Source organism: Leptosomus discolor, chromosome 3 (assembly GCF_034619465.1).
Source record: "Leptosomus discolor isolate bLepDis1 chromosome 3, bLepDis1.hap2, whole genome shotgun sequence".
Lineage (NCBI taxonomy): Eukaryota > Metazoa > Chordata > Aves > Leptosomiformes > Leptosomidae > Leptosomus > Leptosomus discolor.
Genome location: NC_141393.1, coordinates 35,964,778 through 35,983,399, shown reverse-complemented (window position 1 = coordinate 35,983,399; position 18,622 = coordinate 35,964,778). Strand labels below are relative to the sequence as shown.

The 18,622-nt window shown below is 34.2% G+C and overlaps 1 protein-coding gene across 1 annotated transcript in view; it reads right to left on the bottom strand.

Moving 5' to 3' along the window:
- RYR3 (ryanodine receptor 3) overlaps positions 1 to 18,622 on the bottom strand; it is a 219,294-nt gene that overhangs the window by 150,204 nt on the left and 50,468 nt on the right. The window contains exons 9-13 of the mRNA XM_086462983.1: positions 16,706 to 16,799; positions 12,138 to 12,212; positions 11,025 to 11,181; positions 5,140 to 5,313; positions 1,134 to 1,255 (exon numbers count right to left, since the gene is read on the bottom strand). Of these exons, the coding sequence (XP_086319109.1) occupies positions 1,134 to 1,255; positions 5,140 to 5,313; positions 11,025 to 11,181; positions 12,138 to 12,212; positions 16,706 to 16,799 (622 nt within the window). The remainder of the gene's footprint in view (positions 1 to 1,133; positions 1,256 to 5,139; positions 5,314 to 11,024; positions 11,182 to 12,137; positions 12,213 to 16,705; positions 16,800 to 18,622) is intronic.

Below are 18,622 nucleotides of genomic sequence, written 5' to 3'. Positions count from 1 at the left end.
AATGAATATGCATTGATGCAGAACTTATTTTACCCTAAAAATCTTCAGATAAAAACATATCATATGGAAGAGCTAAAACTGAAGTGAAACCTCTCACTGAGGTATAAATACTAACTGCATTACCCTCTAGTACAGCAAAGATATGGAAGATAAATACTATTCAGAAGTTAATTCTATTGATTTTATTCTGAAGTCTTAGAATCCCAACTTTAATATTCCTTAAAACCAGATATAATCACTGTCTCTCTGCTTAGCTGATGTTACTGATTTTGAATACCTATAAATCCATTCCACTGCAAATAAATGTGTTGGTTTAAACCGGAGATTTAGCAATGCTCACATAATAATTTAGCAGAGAGAGAGAAGTTGTTCCTTTTACCTTCTCAGCTCACAGTTAGCCTTCTGCCCTAATTGTTGTTACTGCATATAATCTGTTATACTGTATATAGTTCAGAGAGAACCGCCTCTCCTCTGACCTTTAAATCTTCCCAATATGATCAGAGGGGTGACAGAGAAGTAAGAGGATCAACAGGATGGTGATTAAAAAGGTACAAGTAAAATGTTTCAGCCCAGATCTTGAAAGCAATAAATTGATATTCTCCTCCCAGACATGTAGAAATCTATTGTGTAATTCCTTCTATTATTTATTTGTGTGGACTTGGGGCTGCTATGGTGTATTTTTGATCTAAACAGTATTAGGCATAAATACTCCTCTCAATTAGCATGACAAATTTGAATAGAATTAGCTATAATATTTGGTGTACCAACAAAAACACAAAAATAGGAACTCTTATGAATATTGTGACATTCTAGCTAGTGCAGAATACTTACTAATGGATTACACTAAGATAATTTAGCATATTTTCTTCAACGTGGATTACAATCCAGTTTGCTTCTGGCTTCAAGGTATTAGATTGCACGTAAATAATCTTAAATAAGCTGTTTTATCTATTTATTTGCATTACTCATCAAAATTACAAATTTAAGGCAGTATAAATATATTGCTAGTAGCTTTTAAATGCAAATACTTGAAAGCAGGAAATAAAGATTCTGTTAGACAAATTCTTATCATTTCAGAATACTTTAAAAAAACAACAACAAAAAATTATTGTACATAAGATGGTAACAACTACCTTATAAACTGGCTGAATAAGCTTGTAGTATTGCGAATGATTCGAGCAGCCTGGGATTCCTCGTGCTGACATCTTTGTAAGGTTAGACCATCATCCATATGGCCTTCTTGGTGTAATATAACCTATTGAAAAATCAGTAATTATCACAGTAATTACTTTAAAAACTTATTTCAATATTGCACTGAAAACTGTAGTTGCATATATACTCAGCTACTATTTGTTAATCCCTTCATCTGAACACCTGTTTACTAATTAATTACAAATTTATAAGTCTTACATAAAAGTTATTCAGATAAGACATTTTAATGTACCTTTATTCTCCTGCAATTCACTAAACATATATATTTATCCAATATTTTACAACTGAAGCAAAAAATGTTATTCTTTCTGTATTCTGGCTGTCAGGGAAGGAGGATATTCACTATCTTAAGCATCATTTACTAAAGCATTCACGCATGAAAACACTACTGACAAGAAAATCAAGCTGGAGTGACAAACATAAAAATTACAATGCGGCTACAGAGCAACAATGTTTAGGAGTAACTTCTGATTCATTTAACTATTCTCTACACATTATGTTGGATTCTTACCAGAACCAGATGTGAACATCATATGAACTTCAAGCAATAACAGAGATCCTTTGGTAGGTTTTTACTTTTTCCCTTTCAATAAACACCCTGTTTCACAAAAGGCAGCATAATTTTTAGGTATCGCAAAAAATAAGTCTTGATAATTTTGAGTCATAAACTACTACAGCACTTTTGTAAGAATTAAATGTGACTTATCCTGCTTCTTTGTCCAAAATGTAACCTATTGAAGTCTCCACTGAAAAAATGTATTTTTTTGTCTCTGAGATAGTAAAAATTTGCTGCCCAACTTACCAGTTAGCTGAGTAATTCTGAAGGCACTGAATAGTTAACAAAGAAACTAATAATGTTATACAAGTGGTTACTGCCACAAATGTGAAGGTTATTTACCAACAACTTTTTGTAGATACTGGTACATAGGTATACCAAAGCATTGGAGAGTGATGTTTTTCTATACGTGGCAGGATCCAAAGTACATATGCGCTCTGTTCCTTCCAAAATGCTGAGGAAGTGCTTTGAAAAGAGGAAAACATCACCCTAGGACTTTATCTGGACCACAGAATCCATGGAAATTTGACGGAGAAGACTAGGAAGACATTTTTGAATGAGTATATTGATAATATTATCTTAAAGGCAACTAGTTTACCTATTGGTCATCTTTCCTCTTTGTTCAAGTACTTCTTTATACAGAGTCACACTGTCAGTGACTTTGTTAGCTGAAATATCACTGTTTCCATAAAGAAGGGCCCAGGGGTCTCTTAACTTGACTAAAGAATCATTCTTCCCATCACAAAACCAGTAAGAACACAACTGACAAGCAGATATTTCCTCAGGCCACTGCATGTAGCTCCAGATTTTGTAGCTACAGGAATGTCACAGGATTGAAAACAGATAGGATATTAAAGCTGCCATGCCTTGCAAAATAATTCCGCCTGCCCCACTGTGCACTCTTTTCCCTAAGTATGCAGCAGATCAGGGAAGAGAGAAGTCTTTTAGAAGGACCTAATCTTCCTTACTTCTCTGACCAAAAAAAACCCACCTCAAAACCTCAATTAAATCATCCAGAAACATCACAATGACAGGAAAGCACTATTTAGAACTCCAGTAAATAGATCGTGGGCAGAAGCATCCAGCATTGCCTACTGCAATTCCTCAGCTAAACCACTTCCCTGCATATAAAAGGGCATTTGGTACTGCCTTGCTTGTTGAGGCACAGCAGGGCATTGGTATTGACCACCACCCTGCACAACAGTCTCCAGGACATGAATCCAAAACATGTAGCATATGCTTCTCTGTTCTCTGAGCTCTAGCATTCTGGAGCTCTGCAGGAGTTCATAGCCTGCATAGGAGCAAGCTCTCAAATTGAAAAGATAGGCATCCATCGCTCACGCTGAATTGTGGAGGAATGTTGAATAGAATACTGACGTAAACATCACCACTACCTGGCGAAGTCTTGAATGCTTGAATACCAAGATCTCTGACAGAGTGATACAACAGATGAAAATTCTGGCAAAATCATGCAACAGATGCCTCATAAATAATGTCAGAATTTCTCACATATTTGTGTCTTGCAAAAACAGCATGATAACTGGATACATGAAACTACATCAAAGCCAAACAACAGAAATTTTTACTTGTCATTTTGAGTATTTTGTAACAGAACTAATCCCACAGCTGTTTTCTCCTCTCTATAGATTTGCAGCAGCTGTCAGTGATAACAGCTAGGTTATATGAAAAAAAAACCCCACCCTTTGCCTCTCGCAAAAATAAGGTATTTCTCAATCCTCCTAGGGCTACTGAGGCATGTTACAAAAAGTGCAGGTCAGCTTGAGGAGGATTACAGTGACTGAAAGTCAAAAACTCCCGACAAAATGACGGTGAAGGATGTATACAAAACTTTGAATACATTTTTGTTGTAGAAAAATAGATTTTATATGAAATTGAAAGGGACGTACACATCTTGCTTATAAAATTACAGTCTAGTACTGTATTTTGCAGAGGATGAAAAACTGTTTCTCAGTTCCACAGGAACCTCAGTTACAGGAAGTGAGAAGGTTTGGGTTTTCTCCTGTTTGAAGGCACTTAACAGGACCAAATTCTCCAGGTGAGAGGGCAACAAAAGTTTTGGAGCCTTTGAACATGAATGAAACAGTTTGAAAGAAGAATAAAAGTGACATGCAATTATGGCGGTTCCTTTAGTCCCTTGCTGCTGAGCAGAAAACTGAGCTGAAAAAAACCTCCAAAACTTCACAAGAGCTATTGCAAAATTTTTCCTTGAATACAGAAGAGGAATCCACATGTTGCCTTTTCAAGAAGTAAAATTGGACCCTCTGAGGAAAAAGAATCCCACAGCCAGTACTAGCATGGGAAAGGAAGAGGCCATCATTGTGTGACTAAAGCTCATATCAAGAAAATACTGAATGACTGTCATACAAAGAAGAATATTTCTGATCAGCCAGGCTGCTGAGAAGAAGTGAAGGGGTTGGGCACTCACTGCCCATTTATGACTGTGTGTGCTGCAAAAATAAATGAGATTGTGCCAAGGGTGTGCTGAGGACCTAATTTTTTGTATTACAGTGCTTGTGTACGTGTATCCTCTTACGAACGTACATACATATATGTAATTAAAGAAGAATTCCAACTTCTGTTCAGTTATGAACTTTTTTTTTTCTTTTTCATGTTCTAATGATAGGTTCAAGTAGTATAAATCTATTAATACAGAATCAAAGAATCATTTGGCAATGATGCAGTTATGTGAAGCTAGTACTAAACCCCTTAATTCTGAATGAAATGTAAGCATAATTTGAACAGATAACAGGTAGTGTGCCCCTAATTAAGAATATGCTCATACCCTATAATCAGGAGGCTGAGAGAAAGGCCTCAGTGCCACATCACAATTAGATCTAACATTTTGGCAGGAAATTGTTTGTTAATATCACTTCAGAATCTTGAGTAGTTTCTAGGGCTATTTCTTAACAAACAAATTTGATTGCCATTTCATACAATACACTCAATTAAAAAAAACCCTAAAACACCAGTGAATGTAACATGACTTACAAGTTTACACTCTTACACAGTTAAACGCAGATTTTCAAAAAAGTGATTTGACCATCCAAATCAGGAACTTGCGTATTTAATAAAGTGTCAAAAATAAAAATTGAGCCCAAATTAGTAATTTCTCCTAGCAAGAAAAATAGCTAAATACAGTTCTTCGTAGCAGAGTTTTCCTTCAGTTACACAGTTATGTTAATATCCACCATTGTTTCAATTTTTAGAATTAAACATTCAATATAATAGCACAAAACACTTAAACCCACAATTGCCACATTGGTAGAATGGCGAAAAACAGGTCAGACCAAAACTGTTATGCAACTAACATTCATTTTACAAGTAATTAAAAAAAAACCATCAAACATTACCTTTCTCTTCAAGGGACCTAAACGTGCTGATTTAGCATCTTGTGCTTTGTAAGTCAACCATAAGGCACTGGCCACATGTTGGACAAAACAGATTGAATCACCATACTTTATTTCTGGGACTCCCATTCCGTCGATGTCACGTTTAAGACTAGAATCCTGCTTTTCTTTTAGCTCCTAAGAAGATAAAATAAAAGCTGGCATTTAATCTCTGTACTACACTGAAACACATCCCAACACTGAACAATGTTTATGTTACTTATGTTGTTAAAATGCAGCTAAATTTCATTTCACGCGATTTCTGTTTCTATCCAATTAATTAGTCAGGTTCTGATTAAAAATAATTTCAAATCTGAAGCATCATTTTCACTGAAGCAAGAAAAATCAAGTAAAATCCATTACCATGTAAAGATATATATAAAAAATATTTTAATATTTAACTTAACCTAATCAATAATTGAGTTACTCATGTAATTAAAGTTTCAGTTCAGTAGAGTCTGTAGAACTCTATTACTAAAATTTTCAAATTTTAGCTTAAATATGAAAAAGAAAAATGAGCAGAAGCATATTTTCAAATTTTTTGCTTATAAATAGTATATGAAGATAAAATTTCACTTGGAATAATGCCTCTGTATTGCAAAAACCAACAAAGAAGAAAAGATCAATTTTTAAAATAAGTACGTTTTGGCTTTTGTGTTTATTTTACTTTTGCATTTCTTAGGTTTTCTGCATTTATTTTATTTTTCCATTTATCCTCTTTGTAAGAGGAACTGCATTCTTTCAAATCTCTTAAAGATATTGCTCAATACTTTAAGCCCAACCTGTTTCTCAGTCCCATTATTCTTCATTCACAACCAGAGGATTTTAAGTCTCCAGCACAAAAGCAAGTATCTTTATTTTCTTTAAAATAAAACAGTTTTCCTTTCAAGATTGAATTCAGGAATAAGAACAGAATTAAGCAGCAAAGTCTGTAACAGCAGATTACAGATGGATATGTGTGATTAAACATAAACAAAAAAATCTAAGTAAATAAAGGAACTAGGTTTCATCATTTTTCTTTGACTTCAAATACTGATGGACTTAACTGTAGATAGTTGCCCTTTGTTGCTAGTAAACCAGGTATGTTAGATATTGATACACAGTTTAAATTATCATACATGTGTTACAGGTTTTCTTGTTTCATTTCAGCTTACTGAATGTTCAACATCTGTGGAGTAAAGAGAAGTTCTATTTTAACAATGCTAATCTCCTTCCATTTATATGGAATTTAGCTGTCACATTTCAACAATAAATTTAGTTGAAACACATAGCATTGTAATGCCAAGATGAAGTAGAATGAAATTACAAGACATTCCTTGGGGATACCACTACAATATCAAGACTACGGGGAAATCATTTACACGGACTGTCCTATCACGTACAGATAAAGATGAACTCTTTCGATACACGTTTACGGTTAGGCCATTAAATGAAAAATACAATAAAATAGCACAAATTCATTAACTATGAGCAATTAATACTTGGCTTTACATAGCACCCTGAAGATTAAAACATTTTTCTCAAATATTACATCTGCATCAAGACTCAAGCATCAATAAAAATTTCAATGAAAGAAATCATAATGTGGTAACAGTGATTCTAAATAAGTTATGGTTTTTAAAATAATCAAGTGATACCGATCCTTTTTGATGACACTAAACATAAAGAAAATACTAAGATTTTTCAAGTTTCAGAAATAAAGCTTTGAATGTTTTGCAGGGCCTGAAGGCTGTTCTCACTTTAAGCAATACAGCATAAATTCCTCTTCGTGATGTTTTGTTGTTTGTGCACTGTCCAGTTTCTCTAGGATTTCAGCCAAGTCATTTGATAGCAGTGTGCAAAAAGAGGGTGTATTTTCTAACAGCTGAAAAGTATAGTCAGATAAAGATTATCGGGGGAGAAGGGGCAAAAAAAAAACCCCTCTCATCTAGATATTTCTACATATCTTAGCAGCAAAATATCCAAACGCTTTCTCCTTCAAAACTGTCTCTTCATAACCTATTCTCAGTTTAACTCCCACAGGCCATGGATGAATAAAGCTGAAGACAACAAATCACATCATGGGTCTGGAAGATGGGAAAGGAAGAATAACAGTAATGAAAAATAGAAAAGATAGAAGCAATGAACAAGGGAATTTGAGGGCAAAACTGTCAAAGATGCAGTTTTCACAAGGTATTTAACATACTAGAAGAAAGGCAAGATTTAGAAAATGAGAGAATTCATAGAATCATAGATTCTTATGTGATAGACAGTAAGGAATGGCAGTGGGAGCAGAAGAAATAAACCACTTCTACACCCCAGTAGGCAAGACAAAAAAAAAAAGGTGATTTTAATTTTACCTTCTACTTTCTCCTCCCATATAAAATAAATAGAAAAAAATGTCTTAATACTGTATTTGAAACACAGTGCTTACTGGGAAGTTATAATTGTAAAATATGAACTTACAAATAAATACTTGAACTTTTAGAGACAATTGTAGGTAATGACTCTGTAATAGCTATGATCTTATTCCATAAACAAATTAAACTTCATGATTACTACTAAACTATTACGACATCCTAATGACATGTTGAGACCCTAAGATAGCTACATGCTGGCAGTAATATTAAAATGATACCAAATCCTTCTGCATGAGTCATCTGTGACTTTTGAATGTGTTAGAATGTTACTTACTCAAAGTACACCAATAACTTCTTCATTGTCAATTCTACCTACCATCGTAAAATAAAATATGATATCTCAAATATTAATTCTGGGCTACAACAATTTTAAAATAAATAAATATTTTTAAATTTGCCCATGTTCTTCACTGTGTTTGTTCTCAAAGAAATTTATAAGCAGAGTCAAGGTTCTGCTCAGCAGAGTATACTGAGCCAAGTACTGTGCTGGAATGAGAACATCCATTTCAAAACAGGATTCCATCTGCTGTAGGGAAACTGGTGTCTCTGTTGTCACAAGGCATTACAGAACTGTTGCCTTAAAATATAAAGGTTGACATTTTAGAACTTTGTCAAAAGTAAGCTCCATATTAAACCCAACAAAAGGCATAGTTTTGCAGGTTTCCATCAATTTCTGATGCTTGTAAGCTCAGTTTGCAGTAAACAGACATATATTGCATATGCTGTTTTCTCTGAAATCAGCACCATAATGTTTTTAGCATATTCTTTCACTTTTTTAAAAGCTCCCTTCTATTCTTATTTATTTAAGGACATATTAAGGCAAACTCTAATCTGAATTTTATAGTTTAAAATATCTGTTTTGATTTCCAGTGTTATCCAGCAAAAGGAAACAAACCAGTAAAAGTAAATACATCATGAATGCAATTACAGGTGTTGAAAAGCAAGGAACACACAAGACTGTTGACATGGTATGTAACAACACCGAGGATAAAGGTGTGCTTTTTCAACAAGAATGTCTTTATAACAACTGTTGGAAAAATAAGACTTTAAGTCATGTGTTACAGGCTCCTGGGAAGCCTTGGGGATTTGGTATACTCAATACAGCTCTGCCTACTGACAAAGATAATACCTTTTTTTTTTTTTCCCCCCACGAACTAGAAAAAATATCCCTAATAGAGAAATGTTTTATTTCATTTTGGATACTCCACAGCAATGTATATTCTGAGCAATCAGGTCTAAATTCAGTGTTGACCCCACCTGAAGCAGAAGGCTGGACTAGATGACTTCCCAAGGTCTCTTCCAATCAAAATTATTCTATGATTCTAAAGGACAGGAATATTGTAAACAGCCAGGTATTCCAGCACCCTCTTTTTAAGGATATGTACAACAGCTGGATAGGAAGGTATTAGACAATCATCTTGAAATCTCCCTTCCTTAATTCTTGCCATATTAAGGTCCAGGCAAGTGAAAATATTTCTTCATTGAGAAAGTGAACATGAGAAAACAAAGGTTTACAAATACATATGTGTAGAAATTAAGATAAACAGACTTGCACCATCTAGTCTAACTATTAGTTCTACAATTCTTTCCCCCCCTCAATCTGTATGCAATCAGCACTTGGCTTTAGAAGTCCTCTCTTTCTTGCAGTCCAGATCAATCTTTGGGGGTTATTCGCTTCCAAAACCTCACCTTTCTTTCTTCAGGAAGAGTTATCACTGCTTGTTCCCCTCACCTTTGGAAACACTAATGTCTCTACCCATAGGCTAGTGCAGCTCTCATGTGCCCAGACAATAAACAACTATTCTTATTCTTGGCACAGGCAAAAGCAAATTTATAACCTATTGTGAGATACAAATATTCTTTTCTATATAGGACAGCACAAATCTGAGGATGATGAGACACTGAACTTGTATTTCATATAAAAATGTACATTAACAACCATGTTATGTACAAACACAGTAGAAGGGATGAACACACCACACAGTCATTATTGGCTTCTGTATAATTATTACTGTACTTCATCTTAATCATTTTGAGGATTGTAAAAAATTTCACTAACGTGCCTTTGAGGCACACCTCAACAAAAAGACTAAGAAAATATGGTAAGTTTATCCAATGTAACAGAAATTATTTATTTTATGAGTATGCCTACACAAACATAAAATTTATATACTTAATATTTGTACATTTAGACGCATAGATTAAAAAATTAAGAAATTGCAGGACAGTCTGTGTCCAATTAGGCAGTGAGTACATAACAGGAATTTGAACACAATGATAAACCAGTAACTGTGGCATTCCTGGCATACTCTCCACCTTCACCACGGTGCCATGATTTGCCAAAAATGGGAAAAAATTACAGCTGTAATAAACGCCCCTGCACAACATCACACATACAATCTACACCGCCTCGCCTTTACACTGAAAAAAGAATCAAAAACTATTTGGTATGCATCTAGCAATCTAAGGAAATTTCCTGATAGTTTTTCAATTATTTTGATTGGTTAAAACAAAAATTCTTGGCATACCATATGCAGTCACAATAATAAAATAAATATTGTTATTTTAAACATGCTGTAAAGTAGTATTTGCTTTATTACACTAACAGAATTCTAGCATCTGTCAAGACCCTTAATGTTACATTTTATCTAGTATATATCAACTTTAAAGATCCTTTTTCACTGCCCGTCAAGGACAATACAGCATTCGGAATGACATGGAACTTTTAACTTCTCATATGTAATAAAAAACTCTATTGTAGCAGCTATGGCAACTATTCATGAGTTTACACGAAAGCATGTAAAAACTTTTCACTACCTTTGGTGTAAAAACCTTTCACTCTCTGGAAAAAGTTTATTGATTTTGCCTACCTCCATAATCATCATTCATTGTCTCTCACTTGTACTGTTTTCCTCAGCTGAAAACGATGAAAAAGCTAGTAACATGCAATTCGCAGCTCACTAAAGAGCGCAGTTTGAAAACATACAGTTTAGAAATCACTGACTACATTTTCCTTGCAACTCACCTATCAATTCACTGCACAAAGAATAACAAGGGCAGAACTTTGCCCAACTAAACTGAATTCAGTTGAATTTAATTATGACTGCCAGAGCTGCAATGAATAACATTCTAATGAGATTCCGTCCAACTAAAACTATTCTATAATGATTAAAGCATTTATATTAAATCACTGTATCTTGCATTGTATTAGTTTTCAATCATGTTTTTTTAACCTGTTAACAGTTTAGTTGACTATGAAATGTATTCATCACCCCTATTTTTCCTCAAGGAAACCTTTGTTACTCTCGACTCAGGTTATTTACCTTTGCATAATCCCTGTCAATTGCTTCAATTTAGAAATCACAAACAATTTATAAAGTCATTGAGCCAACTCAGATCTAGCATTTGAGTGCTCCATGTTCAAAACAAACTTGCATTCATGTTATTTACCTTTGATGCTCTAAAACAAAAGGCAGTAGAAGTTGTGTCCGACTTTTCTCTGTCTAACATTGCAAGCCCTTCATCTTCATTCAGCGCCAAGTACTTTCCCGTTGTAATATGTCGAAGACGGAAAGGCTGTCCCCATCTGATGTTACTTCCGCACCAGCTAAATATATGAGACACAAAAAAATAATTTATGAAGTAACCAAAACTAACATTCCTATTTGTAGCTTTAAAGGACGTTCAGAAAACACGTGATATATATATTCCTTTTAGCTTTTCATTTCAATATTTGCATGAAAACATGCAAAACTGTTAATACATTTGCAAAGGCAACCTTGGAAAGGAGTATAGTTTTAATTTTCTTGTTTCTATACCCTCCCTCTGTTTTATTAGGATACTACATACAGTGCCCATAAAAAAGTCCTAATTGTTTCTGAAAAATACTAAAGTGTAAATAAACTACTGTATTTTTGTTGATTGCCTAAACAAAATAATTAAACCTAAGTGAGGACTCAACATTCCAAGGAGCTATCCTACATCTCTGTCAGTTTTGAAGGCATTTCAGTTGCAATCACAAACACACCAAGAGTAGAACAAACATACAGTTCAGAAGGCCATCAAAGTTAAAACATGTAAACCCTCATGCTTTATATTGAAATTTCACTTGCAACAAGTTAACAGATAACTAATCACATAGGAGGGAGATAAGAGTCTAAACACAAGAGACTGAGGGGTATTACTGTTCTGATTTCCACCCATGCTTCTAAAATTCTAAGTAAAAAAATAGGAAAGCATTCTACTTCTGGACAGAAGCAATGTCTCAAGCAGACATATATCATAGGCAACACTGCTTTTGATATGGGATACACAAAACCCCCCCAAAACAACAAAACAAAACAAACAACCGAAAACCCAAACAACAACAACAACAATCTTAAAATACTGACATTCCCCGTATGATTATCTCGTGGTAGATAATTTTGTATTATTGACAAAGAAGATATATCACATAGCAGGACAAATATATCGCTCATGTTCTGCCCTTAAGGGTCTGTAACAACTGAATTGCTGTTAACATAACAAGAGTTGATGATAAAAGAGTTCCAAAAATATCAGTACCTTATTCGAAGGGGTTCTACTCTCCACAAAGACCTTGCTCGAACACCAGCTCCTCCAGTTTCATAAAGTACTTTCCTACAGAAAAGATTCAGAAGATCATGCTCTTGTGTTTATTTGTGCAACATAGTATTTATAACTTACTCTTCTGTAAACTGATTAGGACTCACTTCTTCTCCCCAGCTAAACAGATGGAGTTGAACGGACAGAAGATCCCTACTCATCAGTGAGAGCACAATACACCATCCGAATGTAAGTCAGGTTATTTTCATCAAGCTATTCTCTTTCAGGAGTTGAGTAAATACTTTGCTTTCAAAGTGGCTGAGAAACTTTTGTTGTTACTTAATCAGTCATAAAAATATGTAATTCATACAGTTCCCAAGAGATTAATCTAAATTACTAATGTTCTTAAGTATATATAAACAGAATATTAAAATAAGTATACATATTTGCATACATTAATTATTATCTTCATGAATACATCAAAGACTTCATTCCCAGAATTACTTCTAACATTCTTATTAAAAGACAAAAAAGGTGGCAATTAAACAAGAATTTTGTATTACAATCCTTACAAAATAGATAATACAGATAAAATTACATTTTAGTTTTAGGAAACAGAGAAATAAGAAACAGGAAGTGAAGGGATTCAGCCTTTAATACAATCTAGTTTTCTTGAATTACTGGCCGGGGGTTAGTGAAATATTTTAGTGCTGAAACTAACATTCTACTCAATAACCAAATACAGACAAACACAAACTATGGTGGATTAGTCCTGCAATTGTATTTGTTAAATTCTGCAACAGTAAAAATTTAGGAAATAATAAACTTATAACTAAATAAAGTATTTGATTAGAATAATAATTTGTGAAGTTTGATGTGCAGCTTGCCTATTTTAAAATATTTTAGGAATCTCTTAACTAAGTAAATTTAATTTGTTTTACACATTTTTAGGCTACTATCTGCAACATTACTGCTGTTGGGAAACTGCATTAGAGCGAAGGCGTTACTCTAACAACGTGACTCCCAAGCTGTCCTCCGTGCTGCACTATGTAAGGGTTTATTGCACCATCATTATACAATAAATTGAAGTGTTCTGTTACTGCTAGCAAATGCTCAGTGGACGCTCTAACTGAACAGAAATCTGTTCACACAGCAAAACTAATTATTAATAGTACACCTTTATCTTTTGCTCTGCCTACTTCTTCATTTGAAAGAGTGACATAACATCTATGTGTAAACTGTGAGCGTGGTCAGAAACTGAGCACTCCAGGCAGACACCAATAAGAAAATCATATTCTTAATAATTGTTAAGATACTGTAGTACACTCCTTCATAATTTGAGCAAGAGAGAAGGGCTCAGGCATACAAGCAAAATTATTCTAGATGCAAAACAAACTGATTCACTAGCTTCTTTTAAAAAGCACAGCAAACTTCCAAAAGGTTGTTGGGTTCTTTAATTTTCTTAGAGCAATATAAGCAGACAGCCTTTTTTTGTATTTCTAAACTTTTCTGACAGTGGTTCTTTCTGTTCATATATTTATTTATTGATACCTAAAGGAGAGGTTGTAGATTTGTCAGAAGTAAGAATAGTAATTCATATAACCTGTATAACCTGTTCTTCCCTTTCTCAAATAGAAGAGGGGTGAAGAAAGATGAAGAAACAGTTCTACTGTTCCTTCTTTAATTAAAACAACTGGAACTGATCCCAAACCATAAAGACAGTAAAACTGAAGAATACAGAATAATGCAGAATGAAAAATTACTGTATCACAATGTGATTAAGGTACTAAAAAGTTCAAACTGTAATATGGTTCTTAGGGAAGAACATATGAAAAGATGAAAACAATTCTTACATCTGTTCCTGTGAACACAACTAATGCAGCCTAGCATGCACAGGAGCTGGACCTTCTATTGCTCTTATGTATCAGAAAAAAACGTGCAGCAAGGGAATTTAAAATCTGCCTTCTTGCTCTGTCAAACTTGACTGAAAGCTGCAGATGCTTACATAAACACGTCACAATCTAGCTATTATACAGTCTGTTCCGAATTAAAGCAGCACTCCAATATGCAGTATTTTAACTGACTTTTCAGATCGTCAAATTATTTTTCTTTCTCAACAGTTAACAGAAAAAAAATAAACGTTTAGCTTTGTTCTCGGTCAACTATGGGACTTGGAACTCAACTTGTGAAATGAAAGTTGTGTTTTTCTTACCCGAGCAAGTGTTTCTACAACTTTTCTTCTACCGAGAACACTTAAGGTTTTTTAATTTATCAGATATTCTGCTTCTTGATCAAAATCAATACATTCCAGAAGAATCTATATGAAGTATACTGGAGTGTGACAAACCATTTGCATCTACTATCTTTATAAGACGATGGACTTTTAAGAACAGATATGTGAATTCAAAAATTTCAAATGATAGTGTACCAAAAGAGTAAGAATATATATTCCTCGTAGTAAAAGTAGTAGCATCTCCTACACATCTTGTCTTCCACAATAATGGTTTTGACACTCTAGAATCAAAATACAAAATGACAACCAAAAACCCAGCAATCAATTAATCTTCATTTCCAGATTCTACGAACATGATCTTTTGAAGTCCCTTCCAGCCTCAACTGTTCTATGATTCCATGAATATACTGAATACACAATAACTGTCTGGAATTTTTCTTTTCCATTTTCATACTAGGTCCCATTCACCTTACTGATGTTACTTTTGGCAGACTCTACTGACCTTCTGGTAGCTAAGCTCAAAACTAATAATTCATTTCCATTCTCTTTGACCTCCTTCATTTCTCCTTGGCCCAACTCAACCATTCCTCCACTGAAGGAATACGATAGATATGTGTCTGTTCACCATTCATACTTAAATTAATATACTACATAAATTCTCTAACCCTTTTCCAGCTTTTTCTATATGCAACACTGTACTAGCATTAGCAACCTGCTCTTATAGTAACAAGACTGCAAGTAAAAGAGAATTGCTGCTTTTTCACAACAGCATCCATATAACATTTTCTTTATCTTCTTGATTTCATCCATATTATTCTGAGTTTTTGCCAAACCTCCCTTTTTGATGTTCAGTAAGTCCACCCCTTGTATTTTCACTTGGCCTGTAATAACAGGCCTTAAGATTCTTGGCAGAGAATAGTCACTGTGTGAATTGTTAAGGAGCATTCTCTACAGTAACCTTCAGAAAATTAAATGTCTGTTCTAAGAAAAGAGAAATTATCACTCTTGCCTAACCTAGCTTATTACTGATTAAACAAAGAGATGGAAATAAACACAACCATTTTATACAGGTCTTTCTCCTGTTCCTATTGCTATTTATTGGGTTGAGGTTTTTTTTCATTAATTCATTTTGTTTTGTTTAATGTAAACGTGACTCCTACAGCTATGACACAGTATAAACTTGGACTTACGTCTATTATGTAGAACTCACAAATCCAAAAGATAGGACAACTCCAAATCATCAATCTTAGCACAACGTTATCACTGTCACATATTTGAAAAAGTTTGACTTGGCGTTCACATTATTCTCTTATTTTAGGAGCATAAATACATAGATTTCATTCAGAAAAGTAAACATTTTTTAATTTTAGCCTTTTATTTACATATTTGTAAAAAAATGGAAGCAGAGCTTAAGGAAGTAACAATACAGATCAAATATATATTAAAAACAGCATCATACAGGGCCACTGGTTTTAATTAAATCTGACTTCTAGATAGGTAACAACAATAACCAAGTACAGCATTTCTGAGCATACTGAAAAGGCTCAACATCTATTCCAACCTTATTGAGACTGGTTGTTTATAAAATTAAGTCTGAATATGACATCTGTTCTACACAAGGTATCTAGATCCTAATAATTTTGCTAGTATTTTTATACTAGCTGTGCACCTTTTTAACTCAGTGTAAATGTTCTTTTTTTTTTTTTTTTTTCTATACACATATGAAGAGAACAGCAATAAAAAAAAAATCACCAAGTAAAGTTTTCTGACATTCAGTTTGCATTTTCTTTTGGCTTTGGAGACATTTTTACTTCACAGAAAAGTACAAATGGAAAATTTAGAGCTGAAAAGTTTACTTGACATAACTGAATGTTACTTGTGGTATCATATTACCTAAAGTATAACTTATTTACCACAATGGGTAGAGAGATCTTATTTGCTGAATACAATTTTTAATGCTGGGGGTTTTGTGTATAGAATCACAGAACCATAGAATGGCTTGGGTTGGAAAGGACCTTAAAGGCATCAAAATTATTAGCTTGCTGTGCTTTCAATTATCATCAAAACGCAAAGTTAAATTCAACTAATAAATCAACATAATATGTAACAACTGTAGATTTAACAGAAACGTGATTTAGTCTAGCTAATACTATTTAATTATATTAACATATTAATCAAATTTGAGAGAGCAAGAAATTGCAAAAAAGGTGCAAAGTACATAAAATATGAAAGTCATTGTAGAGGCCGAACTATCTAACCTCAAATTCAACTGATAATCAACAATCTAATTCTTTTTTTTGAGAGAAGGAAATATATAAAATGCACCACCACTTACTTATGCTGTGAATCATTCAGATCTGTAGATGGAATTGTCAGACACTCATCATGGCCATGGAAAAAACGTACTACATGCCCACCAAGAAGATATCCTGTAGAAGAAGGACAGTTACTCATTGGCTTAAACACTGACCATAGGAAAATAACACCCTCAAAAGAATTTTAAAAATTCAAAAGACCTAGGTGCAATATTTTCCAAATTTTCGCACATAACTGAAATTAAACAGTAAGAAGTAGTTTAGCATGACAACGTATTATTTTTCAGTACCTTTTTCAGTTAAAAAGATTTCTCCTGAAAATGAAGATAAAAAGAAAGCAATCTCTTAACATTTAAAAATGAAATTAGGATTCTGGGGCAGAAAAGGAATAATAAAAACTTCTGCAATGATTACTGTTTTGAAAATTGAATGCTTTACGTAAAAGCGAAATCAAATATATAATACCAGTTTTCTCTCCCTTAATACAATTTAAATGTTCTCAATACAAAATAATTTGGTGAGTTCATCAGTTTGTTCTGTCATTTACAATGTGTCAAAATCAAAACTGCACAGCAGCAGCAGGAGACAGAGGACAGAAAAACACTTAGCAGTTATGAAGATTAAGTTTAATGGAAGCTAACTTTCCAACCCATTTAACACAAAGACTACAGGTCAAAACCAGGCACTTTCCTGTGAGGCAAAAATGAAAAGAAAAAAATTGTGTAGGAGGAGAATGATTCATCAGACCTTCAGTCCAAACTGTTTTGACCTTGTAAGTGAAATGAATGCCTTTTGAAAGAACAAACACACATAAAGGAGGAAGGGTAGAAGAAAACTTTCATACTGTGCAGCCGATTCAATATAAAGTTGTAAATTAGGAAAACAGTACCTGACAATTATTCTGTTGCAAATTAATACAAACGTCAAAGCAAAGAAAGAATGAGGAAAAAAAAAATACTTTCCTGATACTTACGTACTGTTAAAATTACTTCAAACTTCACAAAAAGTATGTTGCCCGACTTCCAGTCCAAATTTTGACTCAGGAAATCCCACTTCTTAGTCTGTCCATTCAACTTCAGCTAGGCTGCTAAGCCTTTTGACATATAATCACCTCTCATGTAAACCATTCTTAGAAGTGTATATACAGCTACACCTAAGCCCAAGTAGTTGGAGAAAAAACTGACACACAGAAAACCTACTTCTCTGCTTACCCTATCCTATCCTTTTCTTTTGATTATGCAATTGTGGATTATGTGTCCAGTTCTGAGCTACATAGTACAAGGGTTCCAAGTACCACAAAGGGCACTAAGATGATTAAGAGACCGGTGCATCTCACACATGAGGAAAGTCTAAGAGAACTGGGACTGCTTGACCTAGAGAAGTTGACAGTGTCAGGGTCTCCTCAGTGGTGCCCAGTGACAGGACCAGAAGCAACAGGCACAAACTGAAACACAGGAGGGTCCATCTTAACACCAGCAAACACTTTTTCACTGTGAGGGTGCCCAGAGAGGTTGTGGAGTCTCTCTCCTCGGAGATGTTCAAAAGCTGTCTAGATATAATCCTAAGCAACCTGTTCTAGGCCTGCTTGAGAAGGGAATTGGACCAAATCCCTTCCAACCTCAACCACTCTGATTCTGTAAGCACCTAGGAAATTTAGCTGCCAAATCCCTGCTGTTACAGAAATCTAAAACATATCACCGATCTTCCATGATCTCTCTGTGTAGTTCATTATGTTTGTCATCTGTCACAAGTTTTTAATTTTACTATAGGATGTCTTTTCTGTTTGCTTGGTTTTGTTTTACCTGTGAAACTTGAGAACACAGACTTTTTCAGAGTTAACTTCTATTCTATTTATGACCCATGATGGCAGGGGACCAGAGAGCCATTTACAAATATATGGCTCCAGTATAATACACTTCTTGCAACAGATAGCAATC